The sequence below is a fragment of the Diadema antillarum genome, unplaced genomic scaffold (genome assembly GCF_040938485.1).
Source record: "Diadema antillarum isolate AM-2024a unplaced genomic scaffold, OU_Dant_1.0 seq00001621_RagTag, whole genome shotgun sequence".
Classification (NCBI taxonomy): Eukaryota; Metazoa; Echinodermata; class Echinoidea; order Diadematoida; family Diadematidae; genus Diadema; species Diadema antillarum.
Genome location: NW_027272332.1, coordinates 406,507 through 426,332, shown reverse-complemented (window position 1 = coordinate 426,332; position 19,826 = coordinate 406,507). Strand labels below are relative to the sequence as shown.

The 19,826-nt window shown below is 37.7% G+C and overlaps 1 protein-coding gene across 3 annotated transcripts; it reads right to left on the bottom strand.

Annotated features, from left to right (window-relative positions):
- Positions 1-2,830: 2,830 nt before the first annotated feature.
- Positions 2,831-18,995, bottom strand: LOC139711186 (glutathione S-transferase alpha-4-like). 3 transcript variants are annotated; one of them, XM_071623101.1, is made up of 7 exons: positions 18,975-18,995; positions 18,672-18,828; positions 9,649-9,700; positions 8,854-8,986; positions 7,596-7,740; positions 5,481-5,618; positions 2,831-3,213 (listed from the first exon to the last, which is right to left on the bottom strand). In XM_071623101.1, the coding sequence occupies exons 2-7, from the start codon at positions 18,762-18,764 to the stop codon at positions 3,094-3,096; spliced, it is 681 nt and encodes a 226-aa protein (XP_071479202.1). In that variant the 5' UTR covers positions 18,765-18,828; positions 18,975-18,995; the 3' UTR covers positions 2,831-3,093. The 3 variants fall into 3 exon arrangements, with proteins under 3 accessions (XP_071479202.1, XP_071479203.1, XP_071479200.1); XM_071623102.1 differs by having other exon boundaries at positions 18,963-18,994; XM_071623099.1 differs by lacking the exon at positions 18,975-18,995 and having other exon boundaries at positions 18,672-18,880.
- Positions 18,996-19,826: the final 831 nt, after the last annotated feature.

Sequence of the window (19,826 nt, the reverse complement as noted above, 5' to 3'; positions counted from 1 at the left end):
CAAATTTCATGATTACTAATGACTGGGAAAACACATCAATACAACTGGACTTCCTTTCTATGTCTCTCTTTCGGTTTTATAAGTAAGATTTGGGAACAGGCCATTCTTTTAACCTCCACAAATATATTCCGACATGTTTTCAGTGTCATTTCTCAAACATGACCTCACTTTTTTCAAATAAATGACAGCATGAAATGTTTGTATAACAGTACATATTTCTGATGCTGATATACCTGCCTTTAAACATTGATTTTATGGACCTGCTCCAAACCTACACGCTGCCAGGTTGCATAAAACTGTGTCAACTTTATAATCAACGGTAACTTTGCAAACAACAGTAGCCATCAGCGATTTCTTAGCTTCGATAAGCTATGGAATAGCGTTGCTATGGTAATTACTATTGACTGAAGAGTTACCATTAATTGTAAAGTTACCACTGTTTTACACAACGGGGCCCACCCGAGGTTGAGTTACGCCTCTCGTCTATGATCTGAAATTGTCGTCCCTTTATTTAGCAGTTGGTTTGATTTTTTTTCCATATTTGAATCAGTCGAATGACATGATAATGATAATAAAACGAATATATGTGTACATGTATCTGTATATTAGAATCATTAGAAAAATGAACATAATAGTGCTAAACATTTGCCCCTTCTTTCCCTATTAGTCTGCTGATACAAGGCTAATTAGTGTGCAAAGTGCTATATCTTTATGTGTGTGTGTGTATGTATCTTGTATATGTTATATATACACACATGGCATTACAAAACATTACTGCACAGAAGCAACGACTCAGGCGGAACTGTAAACTGTACAGTGTAAGCCATCCAAAACTTGATGTGATCAACATTATCACTGTCACAGTGTCATCAAAACTACTATTTACTTGTTTGTGTACATGTGTATTATTTTGAAGATTAAATCCATATTTATTTGAGAACATGGAACGGGGATAGATTGTACCTCATTAACCTTGCTTTACTCACCACGTGAAGTATCTGACACATGAACAGAAGTAGAGACACAAAAGCACACGCACACACACACAGACACATAAAGGTGCAATCATATGATCTCTCCTACAATATTTCCTCTTGATTCTCTCTATTCAGCTTCAGTTCATCAAATTTGATGGGACTACAGTAAGAATTTTGACTCCATGAAAATTCAGTAAAGCACATACACTAACATACTCTGATTCATGTGACAATACTGACTTTCATCGAGTTTCAACCTGATGAAGAAGCTATTTCATATAAAGGGACTGTTCTCATTTGACCCTTGACACAGTCGAACAATCAAACCCAACAGCATGCATTTGAATCCACCATTCTCCTCCTATCACACAAAGAAAAGGCTTGCAAGCTTTTTCTTCAATTCACTGTCTCTTTAATGATGAAGAAAATCACTTTTCAAATTTAAAGAGTCGCATCAAACTCAATATTATCATCACCAGGTAGAGGCTGACAATCCCTGAGGCAGCTGACAAGGTGGGGACTTGAGGTCAAAAACTCTGATATAACAAGCTCTCATTATATCATGGTACAATGTACCACAGGTATTTTCATCTGCCCTACTCATAAGTTCACTATTTTTTAAAACAGTTTTGTTTTTCAAACCCTGGTACAACAAAATACTGTCCTCACAACATAATCTTACTGGTCCCAAGGAATTTGTTACAGGAGAGTCAACTGTATCTAAACAAAATAACATTATTATTTTTTTTAAATATCAGTGTTTGTTTGTTCTTTGTTGTTTTGTTTCATTTTGATTTTCTTTCTTACTTTTTTTTTGGCTGTACCTCTGTAATATGTTCAAAAGATTTGTAATTACAATAGATGTACCAGGTGCAAAGAAAGAGCCAGCATGCAATATACACCTGTCATTTGACTGCTAACCATTATGTTGTGCTATTAAATGATTTGAAGGCAATTCATGGCCTCTACTGTCAGATGAGAGATTCACGGGTCTCCAAGAAGACTCACCGCATGAATATAACGTACCCTGCTTTAACTAATGACTAAGTCTTAAGAGTAGGACATGGTGAATAATGTTTTTCACACAAGAAGCGACAGAAGCACAAGGACTTTGAGCTTGCCCGTAAAATGTCATAAAATGACCTTGACCTTTCAATTTCAGGTCAAAACTGATGACATGACTACTGAACACATACACACACACTCGCACGAAGACAGACAACACACAATGTGGGCATGTGATACCCCTTAGACAAAAGAAATGGTTTATCCATCCAAATATTTCAGATCCACTTGTTCCCTGCATCAACTACTTGCCTCAAAACCAGCTCTGCCTTAATTCCATGAGCCCTTAACCAAGTTTTAAATGGATTCTATAGAAGTTTCTGTCAGTTATCCTACCCCTCCCCCCCCCCCCCCCCAAAAAAAAAAAAAAAAAATTCCATTGACCCAGGATTCATTAGACACTTCTTCCCTTCTTTTCACTCTAAAATTAACTTAAATTAAAACTTCTAGGAGTTGATTTCTACATAAAAGCAGATAATTATGTTTATGTTCACTAGAATCTCCTAAAGTTTTCCATGTTAATACAATGAAAATTTTGATCATGTAAAAACATTATCTTAAGAATACTATTTGGCACAGAAATGAACAAATGATGGCAGTTTCAAATTCATGTCATGTAAAGATAAAAACTGAATTCACGTCATGTAAAGATAAAAACTGATATCTGCCAATCATAACATTAATACTACGAATCCATGTGTACATCAGCTGACACAAACTGGATTTCACACCGGTATCAAATATACTGTAATCACTCAGAAAAAAATTCATGAGAATGTAACCCTGGTAAAAATACATCATCATATATAATTATTGAAAACAGAAAGTTTTATTTACTTGGCCTTGATACCTCAGAATAATTCAGGCCATAATCTAGAGATAAAATAAATTTTCCCAAAAGCATGATTTTTCCATCAAGATTGGCATTTGACTGCTATGATTCCACGACTCTACGAAATTTCACACAACATGGACTTTCCACATTCATGTATTGTATTAGGCTTACTCTGATAATTAAGAACACAAGGCAGAAGAGACACACAGCATCCTTTCACCAGTTGAGGACGAGGTTGACTTCTTTCACATACGCTGCATCCGGGGGAGGATGGCGCCGAGGGCTGGCTAGGTACTCCTTGAGACCTGGCTGACTGGAGAAGTGCTCGATGTAAGCCTGTGAAAAAACACAGACATTCATTCATGTATTACAGTTACTTCCTAGAAGCATGGATCAATAGTTCAGACATTTGCGTTAAAAAAAATAAAACAACGGGGAAACAATCACACTGTGACTGGATTTGTTTCAGTTTTGAACATGACTTATTCTACACTTTGAATCTCTGTCAATTTAATGGTGGACCAGATTGAATATGATTAACATAAATCAATATCAACCTAAATGTCAACAAAAGATAAAATGCTTATACATAGCAACACAGGATTGTGTAAATGTTGCCAAAGCACAGTCATTCTGTGAAATGGGCAACTGACCATTAACCACAGAGAGATGTATGATTTTCAATTTGAAAGTGTCTTATCTTTTTTCAGCTTTTAATGACCTTTATTAATGTATTCATATCCCCTGGTGCACCAAGGAGATATGTCCTTCAAATAAAACTAGAAATATCACTGAAGGTGATTAATAGCCCCGCCCTGTGACGACAGTCTTATCCAAGGAACGATCTTTCCTTGATCTTCTGCCATTTAAATGCCGTTACCATGGCAACGCAGCTTCCGACACGTCCGAAAAATATGTCTTGCACATCTTCCCACCAAGACTATTGTGTGTGCCACATTTCATAAGCTTTTGTCAAAAACTGAGGAAGTAGTTCAATCCACAAGATCTTTCCTTGATCTTCCGCCATTAATATGCCGTTACCATGGTAACGCAGCTTCCGACACGTCCAAAAAATATGTCTTGCACATCTTCCCACCAAGACCAACGTGTGTGCCACATTTCATGAGCTTCAGTCGAATACAGAGGAAGTAGTTCAATCCGCAAGATCTTTCCTTGATCTTCTGCCATTTATATGCCGTTACCATGGCAACGCAGCTTCCGACACGTCTGAAAAATATGTCTTCCACATCTTCCCACCAAGATCAAGGTGTGTGCCACATTTCATAAGCTTTGGTCAAAAAACTGAGGAAGTAGTTAAATCCGCAAGATCTTTCCTTGATCTTCTGCCATTAAAATGCCGTTACCATGGCAACGTACTTTCGGGTGCTGTCAAAAAATACGTCTTGCACATCTACAACCAAAGGCACACATCTGTACCAAGTTTCATGGAAATTGGGCAAAAACTGAGGAAGTAGTTTGCAACACAAAATTTTCCATCATTTTGGCTCATAATATGTGAGCTGTTACCATGGCAACATACTTTTTGTCACTGTCAAGAAATGTGTCATGCTGACCTATATCCTAAGACAAACATTCAATATGAATTCCATGAGAATTGGAAGAACACTGATGAAGCAGTTTTGCCATGAAGCATTTTGCCCTATATTTTACCAATAACATGCCGTTACCATGGCAACGCACTTTTTGCCACTGCGGAAATATGTGTCTTGCACATTAACATATTCAGATGAACATCTGTACCTAATTTCATAAAAATTGATCAAAAACTGTGGGAGGAGTTCGCGACGCAAGATTTGTACCCATTTTTGCCCATAATATGCCGTTACCATGGTAACATACTTTTGGGTACTGTCAAAAAATACGTCTTGCACATCTACAACCCAAGGCACACATCTTTGCCAAGTTTTATGGGAATCGGTTGAAAACTGAGGAAGTAGTTCGCGACGCAAGATTTGCAACGGACCGACCGCCCGACCGCCCGCCCGACCGACCGCCCGACCGTCCGCTGATTCCTATATACCCCCTTCAAACTTCGTTTGGCGGGGGTATAACAAAAAGGAGAAAAACATCTTGTACTTCATTTATTGTTACCAGCTTTTTATAATTCACATGATGCTTAAAGGTCCTGTTTAACCATCCCTTTGGGAGCAGTGATTTAAAAAAATGTTCAAGATATCACATTTGATCCATATGTGTAGTAGGTCTAATGAATCACAAAACATCCTACCATATACAATTTTTGCAATTAAGCCTAAAATATTAGGAGATATCAGTATTTTTCTCAATAAACCATAACTGTCATACGGTTTAGTCTCGAAACATTTTTATTATAACTATTGATCACATTTTGAGTATTCAACAATACTAAACATCAATTGTATGGACTCAAACTTCTACAGTGGTCGTTTCTATCCCTTAATCACATTTTAGAATTACTTGTATTCTACGTTGTAAAGCACTAATGCTGGGTTTTTGTTTCATCTGCAGATGGGGAATTATTCCTTTATCCAGCTGAAGATTTTCATGTGTATGTCCATACCTTGACATTACCTCAGTAAAAGGATCAATAAAAAATCACTTACCTTGCACTTTGGAAAAGCATCTAATTCATGTTTCACTCTGGGAATCTCATTGATGTAGGAGAGTGGATCATAGAATGTGAAGTCTGCCATCGTCAAGGAATCCCCAACTAGGAAGCCAGACTTGCTTTCTTCAAGTGTCTGAGAGAAATCAACGATAGGTGCATTCACATTAGAATTATCATGATATTGAGGGAATAACTTTCCTGGTATCACATTGCAATTTGCTATGCATTTCTACTCCACTACCACACAAACTACATGTACATGTATCTGTTGTGAAGCTGTTTTCTTCCACAGAAGTGTACAGGATACTACTGTATTTAAATATTACTCATCAGCTGAAATTTCTATCTAATCAAATTTGAGTTGGTGAATTATTCCATATATAGATCTGTAATTTATTGTCACTGTTCTAATTGCTGAAATACCACAGTTATAGATACCACAGTATTTCAGTTCAAGTAATACCATGGTATTTCTGACATTTCTGGCCAGAAAGAACACCCCTCTGAGGCTTTAACTCTTTATGGGCCATATTCGCATGCCCCACTCAGTCAACAGCGAGCCAAGTTCACATATTCTACTACAATCGCACAACCACGCCTCCAAATGCCACAAAACAATGAAAGCGTTCTCGGGATTCCATTCCTGTCACATGCAGGTTGCATTATATGTGGTGATTGACTTTCAGGTGCTGTCCCCTACTGGATTTGCGAGTTATTAATCGTACACCTGAATTTCCTCCAGTCAAAAGTCATAAAATCAAAGACAGTTTCTGATGAGGAAGAGTTCTGTTTAACTGTCTTTTCATTGAACATGTAGGACCTACATGTATATGCCAAATGAAATCTCTCAAGCATGGCTAAGACGTCTGTGAGGAGAAAAGCCAGAAAGCAATCAATGCTGTTTACAGAATTTGCCTGGTATTTCAATTGCATGAATGACATTTCATCTGTGCACTTTAATGATATGCGTACATTCAATGCTTACTGTAAAACCAGAAATTTTCTCATGCATAATTTCTCAAGGAGACAGGAGTCGCAAAAGTAAAATGTCTGTGAAAGGTTAGGTCTACACAACGCATTAAATTCCAGAGGCAATTCACCAAAAAAAGGTCATCAGCTCAAATTTGTGGAAGTTTCATACTGCAAATATTTCTGGTTGCTACAGACTAGCATCGTTCTCAAGCATCAATCTGGCAAAAGATTTCACAAAAAAAAAAAGAAAGAAAATGTTGTTGTCTACATAGTAGTCCATGTTCTCCAAGGCAGCTAAGCTTGTGCTTTCATAAAAAATATTATCATCAGACACATGACAATTTGTAGTTTAAAAAACTTTGATACAAAGAAAAGACTGCCTTCATGTAACATTATATGAATATAAATATATACAATATATATACAGTGCACTACCGTTACAACGAACATGGTTATAACGAAATTTCGTTATAACGAAGCGACTCTTCTGGTCCCAAAATTATCACCATTAAAGTCTGTGGTACAAAATTTGCTTATAACGAACACGATTGTAGCGAAATTTCCGTTATAACGAAGTCTTTTCCGAGCGCCACAGACAAAGAAAAACAAAAGAAATGTGCTCCGTTATAACGAAATGCGAATTGCTTTCGAAAATACGTAGCGGAACAAGCATTTATAGCGTCTCTGCATGGGTGAACGCTTCACACCACTGTGTGTTCGCTCCTTGTGTCACGCACAGTTTCTGAGGGGAACTTGCGTTTATTATTGTAATACAGTTATCCCATCACATTTTACATAGCTTTCCAGTGTATGATGAATATTCAGCAAAAATAATATGATATATATACGTGGTTCCTTGTTTTCTTTATATATTGTATTTGTTCGGTTATAACGAAATTTCGTTATAACGAAAGAAAACTGCCGGTCCCGGGCATTTCGTTATAACAGGAGTGCACTGTACGTACAGTTTTCAACTATTCATTTTTACAGTCGTAGCATGTACGTGTATTTGAAACAAATGCTTACTTGAAATGGTTCAGATATACTTGATCGTGCTTCCAAAAAGTTGGAGTTTGTTTTAAATCTTCAGTGATTCACAGTGACACAGACTAAGAAGGGGAATGAACATGATATTTACCTTTTCAAAGACTGGCAAATAGCGCTCCCTGCTCAGCTTCAATGCCTTCTGAAGAGTTTCTTCTTGCTTATCTGGTGCTACAAATTGGAAGTTAGAAAAGCCGGACCTCAACATGTCTCTAGCTCCAAGACACAGCATTTCAACCCTGGTGAGAACAAACAAAAATAATGCAAAATTTGGAAAAGGACATATCTGAGGAGATGTGGAATTGTCACTGCCTTCCTGTTTTTGTTTTGTTTTGTTTTGTTTTGTTTTGTTTTGTTTTGTTTTTTTTTTGGGGGGGGGTGTTGGAGATGATGGGCGAAAATGTAAATGAATGCACCAAGAATTTCATAATTTCACTATTTTCTTTTTTTGAACATGCACAGTCTCCAGACTTATTCTTTAGGTAGGACAGTCTATTTGACACTGATTTTTCTGCTGCTCTGAATTCTGGCCACCGAGGGTCAAATTTACCTACTGTACAATAAAAAAGTCAAGCATGAACATTTGCAACAATTAAAGCGGTAAAATCTATTGATAAATCTAAATCTTTAAAATGTGAAATACAAAAATGCACTTTGAAGCACTTTTACATTTTGGCAATGTTGACCCATACTAACCTCAGTGAGATAGGTCTAAGTAATCCCATGCATATAGAATGTCATTGTTGCGCAGAGATATACATTGTATGTGTTCAGAATAACCATGGTGTCTGGTAATACCATGTCTGTATATCCACTGACTAAAATTTCAACCCATTTCTATATATGCCTTCCAATAGGATAAGGTAAAGGGTTCATTTTTTTTTCATATTCTAACACCACCATTTTGGCATGATATCAGAAATTGTTGTGGTGTTTCCATCCAAAGGCAATACAGGAAAACAATTTAGAAGCTTAAAAAGGAGATTTCTTGACTTTTGTACTGCCAGCCTGATATCTCTAACCTTTTCACTATTAATGTCATTTCTTGATTTCCTGCAGTTATTGAATCCACAAAAGTCAACCTTGATTTTTTGCGGTGTGGAAATTTTCACGAGATTCACACTTTAATTGAACAAGCGCAAAAAGAGCAACATGTAATCCAATTCGTTAAACATCCCAATATGTACAAATTCTGCACAAAAATATCTCATCTGTGACATTAAAAAGGAAAGTCTACTTAAATTGGCCCAGTGCAACGATTTATTACTAAAGAGCCTCCTTTTTTATGGTATAGGAACTGTTTTGAGTACTATTTGCAGTAAAAGACAACAAATTGACTTTGAATTTCTCACATGGCCTGATCGTCATCCGTCTTGCCCATAAAGCCTCCTTTCTTGCAGACGTAGCGGAAAGTGCTTTCGCTCCCAATCAGGTTCTTTCCATCCATCTCTAGAAGAGGAACCTGCTTGAACATCAGCTTCCCATCTGAGGAAATGAAAAGGCAATTTAATTGGTGCCAGGAAGAGGGTAAGTGTTGAGATAAAGAGTTGTATTGTCTTCTTTAATAGCCTGAGACAGCAGACTATCACTAACACTGACTCTAGAAATTACAACCACACTCTGTTCCAGTGACATTCTGTTCAAAGGTTGAACAGCATTATCAGATACAAAAATAAAACAGAACTTTGTACAAAAGTAGAATTTAAGATTGCCTTTTCATTCTTTTTCTTTGTTCATGTGTATGGAGTGTCTACCACCCACGAATATCCACAGTGCACATGTAAAGTTAATCTAATCATGTAAAAACATGTGTTTTGTCTTACTTATTTTTTTTTTCAAATTAAGAACATTGTGACACTAAAATTCTGAATTATGTCTTTCCTGTCACTGAATGGAATGTCAATCAACCTTTTCATGCCCCTCCCCTTTATTTTGATGAGCACTTGACCTGAAGCCCTTGTTTTACTTAGTTTAAATACATGTACTGTACCCAACTCATCTCTATAATCTCTAATATGAAAGACACACTAGGGATGGTATGGTTCTGGATGTGATGGAGATTCAGGTTTTAACTTTCTGAGAGACAATTAGAAACCATTTATATGAAATGTTCAAATTTTAATAATGTAATCTCTGCTTGCTTGTACCTTTGATCAGCTGGAGAAACTCCTCCCTTGTTCTCATGTAGATATCCTCGTACTGAACAGTCAAAGAAACAGACAATCATACATTATGATATAGTCATTACTGGATGGCATGGATAAAGTACAGTACAGGTTAAAGGTGCATTGTCCCAGTGTTTTAGTCAAATGCGTATGCGGGTGCACGGTGCAAGTTTCCTATAGAGACCTACGCTATCGACTCCTCTTTAGCGCTTACGCTTTGGCCCACTTCCCCGAGTCTGAAAAAGTCCGATCCACTGTAGTCAGTGGTCCGATCACAGTTCGGCTAATGATTCGGCTGAGGGGGATGACAGCTTTAGCAAAACTTCTTTTGTGATGTCATAATAACAATCACATATGCACGCACCCTGGCATTACTACAGACTGCGCAATGCGCAGAGAAGACAACAAAGGCAACGTTACTTAGCAACACCTATGCACTTTACTCTTGATGACAGCTCAACTTCGGTAATCTTCGTATCAATGCTAACGGTGATCGGCAGTATCATCAACAGCGCCCTCTACACTACCGGGACTATGCCCCTTTAAAAGGTCTGACTTCCAGATTTTTTTTTTTTTTGGGGGGGGGGTTTTTGGGTTTTTTTTCCACATCAACATCAAGAAGTCTTGGACATGGTTCAGCAAAAGAGCCAACAGAGGCCACTAGGTAATGGAATTCCCACAGCTTAATGTACAATGTTCAAACCAATGATCTCTAGAGGAAGTATCTGGATATCTCGCAGGCCAATCGCTTTGAAACCACTGTGCTGCCATCTTACCACATATATCTCCCATGCACTTGAGTATGGAGCTCACATCATCTTGGCGACAGTCTCTGCTCTGCTGGAAAATGCGTGCAAGTCCCAACAATGTACAATTTTGTACCTGGTAACATGGCGGCACAACTTCACATGTTTGCACGGCGTGAATGGACCAATGGATAACCAGATACATCCTACAGAGATCAGTGGGTCAAACTCATACACACATGATTGATTATATAGAGAATAATAATGACAAACAACATTTCAACAAGTTGAAAATTACATGGTAACATTTGTACATACTTGTATGTACAAGTGCAGTATCTACAGTTCCAGTATTCATATCACATCACTAGAATAAAATTGTATGCAATTGTAAGATAGCTACAGGTTCAGGGATGCAGACTGTAAACATGAGTCCTGCACGCTTTAAGTCCTGAGAAGCACACTGATTTATTTTCAGGCTGACTTGCCCTCAGCAAAACTCAACATCATGCACATGATCTGCATAAGGGCAATTCCACGGTAACTCGCGTTACAAATAATGGGTACATTTTTGGGATAATGTGCCAATATCTTTGTAATTGGTAGGATCTACAAGTTACTTTTTTCATCATGGGTTAAGTAGACATACACCAACTAAATGAATCCAAAAAGAAAAATAAAGGACAAACATGTTGGGATTCTTGAATCATTTAATTTCGGTAACTCGCGTTACACAAAAAGGACATGGTCAATTCTATGAAGACCTCTTTTTGGAAAGTCTCCTCATACTAGACAATCTTGATAAAAGTTTTCCTACCTTGAATTGATAGTGGGTTAGGACTCATAAATTAACAATATCAAAGTTGAGTAACAATGACCTGGAAAAATGTAGGGAGCCTTTATGTCGGTAACTCGCGTTACGGTAACTCGCGTTACATTATGTCCACTAACACAGGGTGACACAAATTGATGACATACAATTGTTCTGATGGCACTGAATCTTGTGTTGAATAATCTGAGAGATGCTTATTTGTGTAGATAGTAAAACGAATAAATGTTAAACAAATATTTTACTAATAAACCCAATAGAAGAGTGTGTTTAAGACTAATAAGAGCTTCACTCCTCATAGAGACCTTGAATATGTTTGAATATATACTACACTCTGTAGATGATATAGGTGTATTATTACATTGTAAGTTTCAGAGTGTAAAGATGAAAAATGTTGAAAGTCTTTTTAAAACAAAACATAAAAGTATCAAACCCTATATACAAGTTTACGAAACAGCTTACAATCTTTCAAAAATTCAAATCCTATCTTTGTGAGGAGTGAAAACTAGTACATTTCTTTGCAACTGATTGACAAAAAGACCAGTTTGTAATTCCACTTTGTGCATGAGGGCAAGTCCAAGATAACACGCGCGTTACGTATGGGACATTCAGAGACTTTTATGACCTGAAAAATAGTGTTAATGGCCTTTGATCATATTGAACTTTATCATGGTGATTGATATCTAGGAGAAGTATAATCATGTAAAAAATTGAGAAAAATGACCGTGACAATTATATTCTAGAAGAGAAAATATGTGCCGTTACGTATGGGACCAGAAAAATTTTGTTTTTTGGAACATTTTTTTCAACCTCAAAACTCTCTGAAAGTAGGTCATTCTACAACTTGTAACTCACTGTGATGAAAGTCACAACACTCAAGATTATCACAGGTAAGTTTCATGTCATTAGGCAAAAAGCTCTAATTACAGGTTCTAATTAAAGACAGACATGACGTGTTACGTATGGGACAGTTACGTATGGGACACTTTGTCCCCCATTCATTTAGTGTGTTGAGAACCATGTTTATGGGTATTTTGCATAATTATTGAAGTAAAATCAGTTGAAACTACTCAAATACTGATCCAGATTGTCAAGGAAACAATATTCCCCAAATATTCATCATCATAGTCATATTCAATCATATTTTTATATTTTTATGACCAACCTGAGTATGCATGCCCTTTGTCCCCCATTCGTTTAGTGTGTGAAGAACCATGTTTATGGGTATTTTGCAAAATAATTTTGCAAAATACCCATAAACAAATTTTTGCATAATTATTGAGGTGGAATCAGTTGAAATTATTCAAATACTGATCCAGATTGTCAAGGGAACAACATCCCCCAAATATTTACCATCATAATCATATTCAATCATATTCTATATTTTTTATGACCAACCTGAGTATGTATGCCCTATTTTTATCAGGATAGTTACTACTAAAAAATTGAATAGTTTAAAGTGTGTACTTCCATTGATGAAGGGCAGTTTGCCATTTAGTTTCAATAAAAAACAACTTGACACAAGAAATATTAATTTTAATAGATAAGCAATACCTGCTGCCTGGAATTCCAGTAATCGAGTAGATGTATGATGTCTGTCTAGCAGTCAGGTCATTGATTTGAGTCACACCTCAGTATGTATACCCATGAATTTTGTTGTGGCTACTATTGAAAACTGAATAAGGACAATTTGTGTATCACTTGCAATAAAAAAAAAATCATTTTACTTTATTCTATTATTTTTTTTTATATCACAACCGTTTCAAATTGGATCTCCATCAAATTATGTAACTTTGAATTCCTCTAGTCTTAGAATTGTATGCTCTTTAGTAATTCGTATTATTGCTTTCCAGTCATCTCATAAAATGTTGGAAACTGAATCCCCATTTCTACGAAAACTATACCATCCCTTTCATGCTGATTTTCATTGTGTATTTTGCCATCTTCCCCTCCCCCTTTCTGAAAATTGTTCAGTCAAGTACATGTATTGTTTCAAGTGTCTATAACTCAAAAAGTAGCTACAAAGTTAGGATGCTTTCTCCAGGATGATTGACCATTTGTGTACTGAGAGACCTTCCCAGCTAGGTACATGCATTCACATGCAATATATATGAGGATGTCCCATACGTAACACATTTGTCCCATACGTAACATTGTTTCAATGCCTAATAAAGAATATTTCTTTTACTGTTTTTTCTTTTTTCTATGGTATCTAATTTCTCTAAACAATAAATTAGAACTTTCCAAAAGGGCATTCAAATAACCTTAGCAATTTTAGAAAAAACCTAAAAAAATGACCTCATTTTGTTACGTATGGGACATCTCATGATAGGACACGAGCTAATTTGCATAATCATTTGCATAATCCCTAAATTTTCATACCAAGTTAAACTATCTGATGAACTTCTTATGTCCACATATTAATCAAATATCATTTGCTTTCCTTTGAATAAATATGAATTTTTATAAATGTCCCATACGTAACGCTGTGTTTTACATTTATGCAAATGAAGCCCTTGAAATTTGCATAAATTTACAAAATATCATTTTTTCCTCCATGGAAATCAAAACTTCAACTCATAAGCTTCAAAATGATACCAAATTTGTCAATATTGAGCAAAGATGAAATTTTGCCTTCTGAGGGGACCTTATCTTGGACTTGCCCATGAACAAAAAAAGATCATTTGGACGAACAGGCATTTTGGTTTGTAAATTCACTGACATAAGCATCTGTGATGCGATGATTATTCATGCGATCCTTATCTAAATGATGCTTGCCAGCACATCCACCTGACAGCAAGAATGGTATTTTGCAAAATAAACGGAAATAAGCTGTTACTGCATTCAATACAAAACAATGAAATGGATGCCTGCTAAATTATAAACTGATGGGAGTATTCTCATCCCCTGATCTAAATGCAAGTTCATTCTTTTTTTGAACAGAAGTTCCATAAATTGTTATGTCATGCAAGCTTATGCATTATGCTGCTTTGAAAACAAGTGATGTGCCGAACCAACTGAGAAAAAAGAAAGGTCATATGTACCAATGTGTACATGAGCTACAGTGTATACGAACTGGCTTATTACCCTACATCGACGTAAATAAGCACTGAATTGATCAGTGTTTTAGTAGTAGCCATGATAAAAAAGTCGATGGGCGTACATACTCAAGCAGTATTCAAACTTACGACCTTCCTGATCACCGGACAAGTGTCATCTCCACTAGACCACTGTGCTTTCGCCCGACAGCAAGTGCAGTGGGTACTGTGTAATTATTCAAATTCATGAAATTCTTCCGTTGAGATGTTTTCATTGCAACTGATTGACAAATTGCCCTACATCAACGTTAATAAGCTCACTGAATTGATCAGTGTTTTATTAGTAGCCATGATAAAAAATCATGGGCATACATACTTGAGCAGGATTCGAACCCACAACCTCCTTATCTCTGGACAGGTGTCATCTTCAGTAGACCACCGAACAAGGATTAGAACCAACACTTGCTGTGCTTTATAGCATCCTGAAATAAAAATTCTGTAATACTGATGCAGGAAATTCAAAAGATAAATCTAATGGTCTCATTCACTGCTGGATACATGTACAGTATGCAGTGAAAGCCAGGCTAGACTCTTCAATGTGGCATGTGATCAGTGGCCTTGATGCTAATCACAGTTTATTAGGCTGCCCTCCTTTGTTTCAGTCCAGCATAGTGTGTATAGCACTGCATTTGATTGTTTTCACCACAATCTAGCTCAATCAAGTGCTAAAATTTGCTTATGTTGGGGGAAACTTGTGTTTATAGTTGGTAACTCGCGTTACATGCCGGTAACTCGCGTTACATGGTAACTCGCGTTACACTTTTCATTGACATTTTTTAATGTGATAACAGTGTTTATTCAAGTCAACATCCTGTGTACAGTATGAGGGTGTGATGAATTTAGAAAATTATGATTCCCAACAAATTATCTCCACTGCTTCCTTCAGAATGAAAAATATTTCTTGTTTCGGTAACTCGCGTTACATGGCTCAAGGGCTGAACTTTCATGTGGTGATTAGAATTTTTTTAAGGTGGCATAAAAATTTCCTCATGGGAGACTGAAGTAGAACCAATTTGCTTCTTTAGAATAAATTAATTGAAGTGCTAGCAGAATTTTTCTATTAAAAAAAATTATATCAAGTTAAGCATGCATTTTAGCAATTTGGATGACTGAAAAATTGTCTTCAACATTTGTAGCTGTTTCTCGGGAAATATTTGACCGATTGATATAATTCTTTGAGTTTCTTTAACTTCAATATATGGGTAATACATAATGAGTAATTCTTTTGCAATATGATAAAGTTGAAATTTTAGTGCCATGTCCACATTCCCATGGAATTGCCCATAAACTGTATTTACATATTTACATATTCAAATGAACTAAGAGGACCAATAGGAGTAGCAGAAATGGAAGAGACCAACTATGAAAATGAAAGAACCCAATTCATGAAGACTATCAATGAAAACAACCCAGATGAAGGTGGCAACAAGCTGGGGTGAGAACTACTGTAGACATTGAATGTTAAACAAAAGGATCAGATGTGACAACAAGCTGAGGTGATAACTGTAAATACAGATGGGAAAGGAATAACATGGATGGGAAAGGAATGAGAGTCGTGGGAAAGAAATAGAATACTGGTACAGAAATGGAGTACAGGCTAATGAGATGTGGGACAGCTTAAAGGGATAGTACAGTATTGGTGGAGATGAGAATTGGGCCTTTAACTTTTTGCGAGATACCAAGAAAACACTTATGATATAGTACAGAGCATACCATTTTAAGAGGAATTCAAAGTTTGTTTGATGAAAATTGGGTTTGGAATGAATGAAACATCCAAAAACAAAGTAAAACAAAGCGATCATAATAAAGTGTGGGTCCCATACTTTATTAGAATCGCTCTTTTTTTGGATATCTCAGCCATTTCAAAACCAATTTTCATCAAATAAGCATTGTATTCCTCATAGAATTACATGCTCTTTCATATTTCATAAGAGGTTTGTCATTATCTCATCAAGAAATGTTAGAAACCTGAAATTATGTCTCAACCAAAACTGTACGATCCCTTTAAGAACCTAACCAAACTGAGGTACATAAAAAACCTAGACTGGAAAGAAGGAGGCTTTGCTGTCTTAATTAATAACAAACAAAATCATTGATTTGCTTTTAAATTGAAATTTGCATACTTTAAATATACACGTACAATGTGTAGGGCCTACATCATGATTGATGCACAGACTTTGCATAAATGCCAGACATATTACTAACAGTGTAAGATGCATTTATACACTGTAGATTGTGCTTCATGAGTCAAATGAGCCCATTATGATCATACTGACATGCCATCAACCATAGCATACATGTAGTCCCACAAGTAATCAAATAAATAAGCACTTGCCAACACAACAGCTTTCATTTTGTTTGACTTTAGTTGAACGGCAACATGACACTAATTAATATTACTAGGTGCATTCACATTTGTGACCTGCTGCAACAAAAGGATCCAAAAGTAGAGGGAGGACAATTTTCTGAAAATGACATGACATTATTCCCTTACTCTTCCACTTTAATGTCACATATAACTTGACTCATAGAAATACTCGGTTGAGGAGATATGGATGATTTTATTAGCGCATGTCGAATGGTTTAAGAAATCAGTGTTTTGAGAAAACCGCCTTCATAGTTTTCCTGCCAACGCTATCATGATGATCAAGGGGAAGCAAGACAGTTTTCACCAAAGAGTATAGAAGCTAGTGCTATAGCTTCTATACTCTTTGGTTTTCACCGTTTGACAATAGAAGGTATGCTCCTAGCAACCTCCACAATGTTCATTCAAGCTTGGCGCCAGCCGTTAGAAGGTGGTGACTGATCCCCAAGTTAAAGCTGTGGTATTTGATGAGAAGTTCAAGCAAACCTTCACAGCCGAAACAGACTTGCCCCCCAAATCTTCTGCCTGAAGTGTCACCATTTGACACAATACCAGATATCAACATCATCCCTCATGGCACTGAAAAGCTGCTTGAGAGACTTAAAGGTGCATGGTCCCGGTGTTTTAGTCATGAAATGCGTACGCGGGCGCATGGCGCAAGTTTCCTATAGAAACGTATGCTATCGACTCCTCTTTGGCGCTTACGCTTTGGCCCACTTTCCCGAGTCTGAAGAAGTCCGATTCACTGTAGTCAGTGGTCCGATCACAGTTCGGCTCATGATTCGGTTGAGGGGGATGACAGCTTTAGCAATCTTCTTTTGTGATGTCATAATAACAAGCATTATGCACGCACCCTGGCATTACTACAGACTGCGCAATGCGCAGATAAGACAACGAAGGCTACGTTACTTAGCAACAGCTACGCACTTTACTCTGATGACAGCTCAACTTCGGTAATCTTCGTATCAATGCTAACGGTGATCGGCAGTATTATCAACAGCGCCCTCTACACTACCGGGACTATGCCCCTTTAAGTTGGCAAGGAAAGCACATGGACCGAATGGAATCCCAGCTTCAGTCTTGACGTGAAGAAGCTGTCAAGAGTAGTAGCCCCAGCACTTTCAGTGGCAGATCCAGAGGGGGTGCACCGGACGCCCGCCCCCTCTTTATTTGTTGTTAAAACAAAAGAAATAAAAAGAAAAAATAAGATGAAACCTTAAAGTAGAACCAGAAATATTGTTTAGCACCCCTCTTTACAGAATTCCTGGATCCACCCCTGACTTTGTGCCATTCTCAGGCTTTCCTACCAGACAAGGGAGGTGCTAACTGTGACCAGCCCGAACGTGAACGAAGGAGCGCCCCTGGGTTACGGAGGTGCCAGATGACAGGGGGCTAGGAAATGTTGTTCCTGTAGGCTGTATTCAAGAATGGGAACAAAACGGATTGTGAGAACTATATCCCAATATCCTTCACACGCATCGCCTGGGAGCTGATCCAGTGATAGAACATACATGACAGACAAAAATGAAAGATCACCTACACACATCAGGCTCGATGGCCCGGCCCCGGGGCGCTGCCCACTAAACCAGGCCCCAGCAAGAGGGCCCTGTTTCAAAGTTGTATACTCGCATACGTAAAGTTACGAACGACTGGTGATCAGTTCTGATGTGCTACAGACCTCTACTTACTGACTTATCAGAATTTCAATAATTCAGCACAAGAACTGATCACCAGTCGTTCGTATAGAAACTTTACAAACAGCTTAATTTATGAAACAATCCCCAGGACCAGGTACGCAGCCCGAAGAAAGCAAAGCGTCCTCAGCCTGCCTGCCGACCGACCGGCCTACAGTACAATGACAGTTATCGGTTATTAACTCAATATTGTGACTGGAACACTAAAAAAGAAAAAAAATCAAGTACTTTGGTTTATAGAGCTGGCTAGTGTAGAGCTTAGTCGAGTCCTACCTCGATTTGGGCAGCATTCAAAGCTAATCGTATGACCTCAGCGAGTCCTCGTCCAGCAAAATACGTCAGTCGCGGTCGCCCCTTGTCTGCCATAGCAAACTTCTCTCTCCCTTTCAGTTTTCTGAGTCAACGTTGAATGGGTTCAGCCAATTAGCCTCTTGAATGAAGTAAAACGAGCGTGAGAATTAGTATAACTATAATAGTAACTCAGTCTTGCCAACAACGTGACTGATGAAACGTAAAAACTAACATTCAACACCATTAATTCTGAAAACATGAACACATACTAACGTTTGGTCTCACCACACAGTCACAGGTTGTCTACGTTATTCATAGACAGAAAGATCCGTCTGTCCGGAGGACTCTTTTATATTTTGCCATTAACGCTGTCCTCCGTAGACAGACGGAAGGTTGCAGTACCCATTGCTGTGTGGATGTTCTTAACCACTGTCTCTATGGAAAATTGGGTGAGGTACCTCACCCTTCTCGATTGCGTCTAATTCACGGCCCTAGGTCGGCAAATTTAAGCTTGTATGGTGAATTTATTTTTTTAAGAATACGTTACACTCACCAGATTCATGAATAATCCAACATTTTAGGAGAATTTTCAACGTAAAACACAGCCTGTCGCGTCGTCACATTCAAACTGCAGAAACATACACTATGAATCTATTAGCCAATCACATGCGAGGTAGTTTCTACGTGTTTGTTTTACTAAAACACGTACCTCGCATGTGATTAGCTTAGCAATTGTTATAGATTCAAAATGGCGACTTACTGCTCGCGAACGGCGATGTTGCGATATCGATAAAATTTCTGCATTATAACCGAGGTTATGTGAGTATTTCGACTGCACAATGTGAGAAATTTATCCCAAATATTGCTGCATAATGTGTCATGTCATGTCATACTTGTTTGAATGTAAAAAAGCTGTCTGAAATTTGGTTTATCGTAACGTTTGATCTGTGCGCGACTGCTCCACACAGGAGCCGCAATCATTGACTTCGGTCTGTATACGGAGGGGATCCGTGAAGCCAGACGCAGTCTCCGCGGAACATTCCCCGACGGACAGATACAGACCGATCTTTCGGTCAACGTTATTCACTGCTGTCGAAGCTATCGCGCCAAGAACTAGTAGTAGCGCCAGCTAGCTAG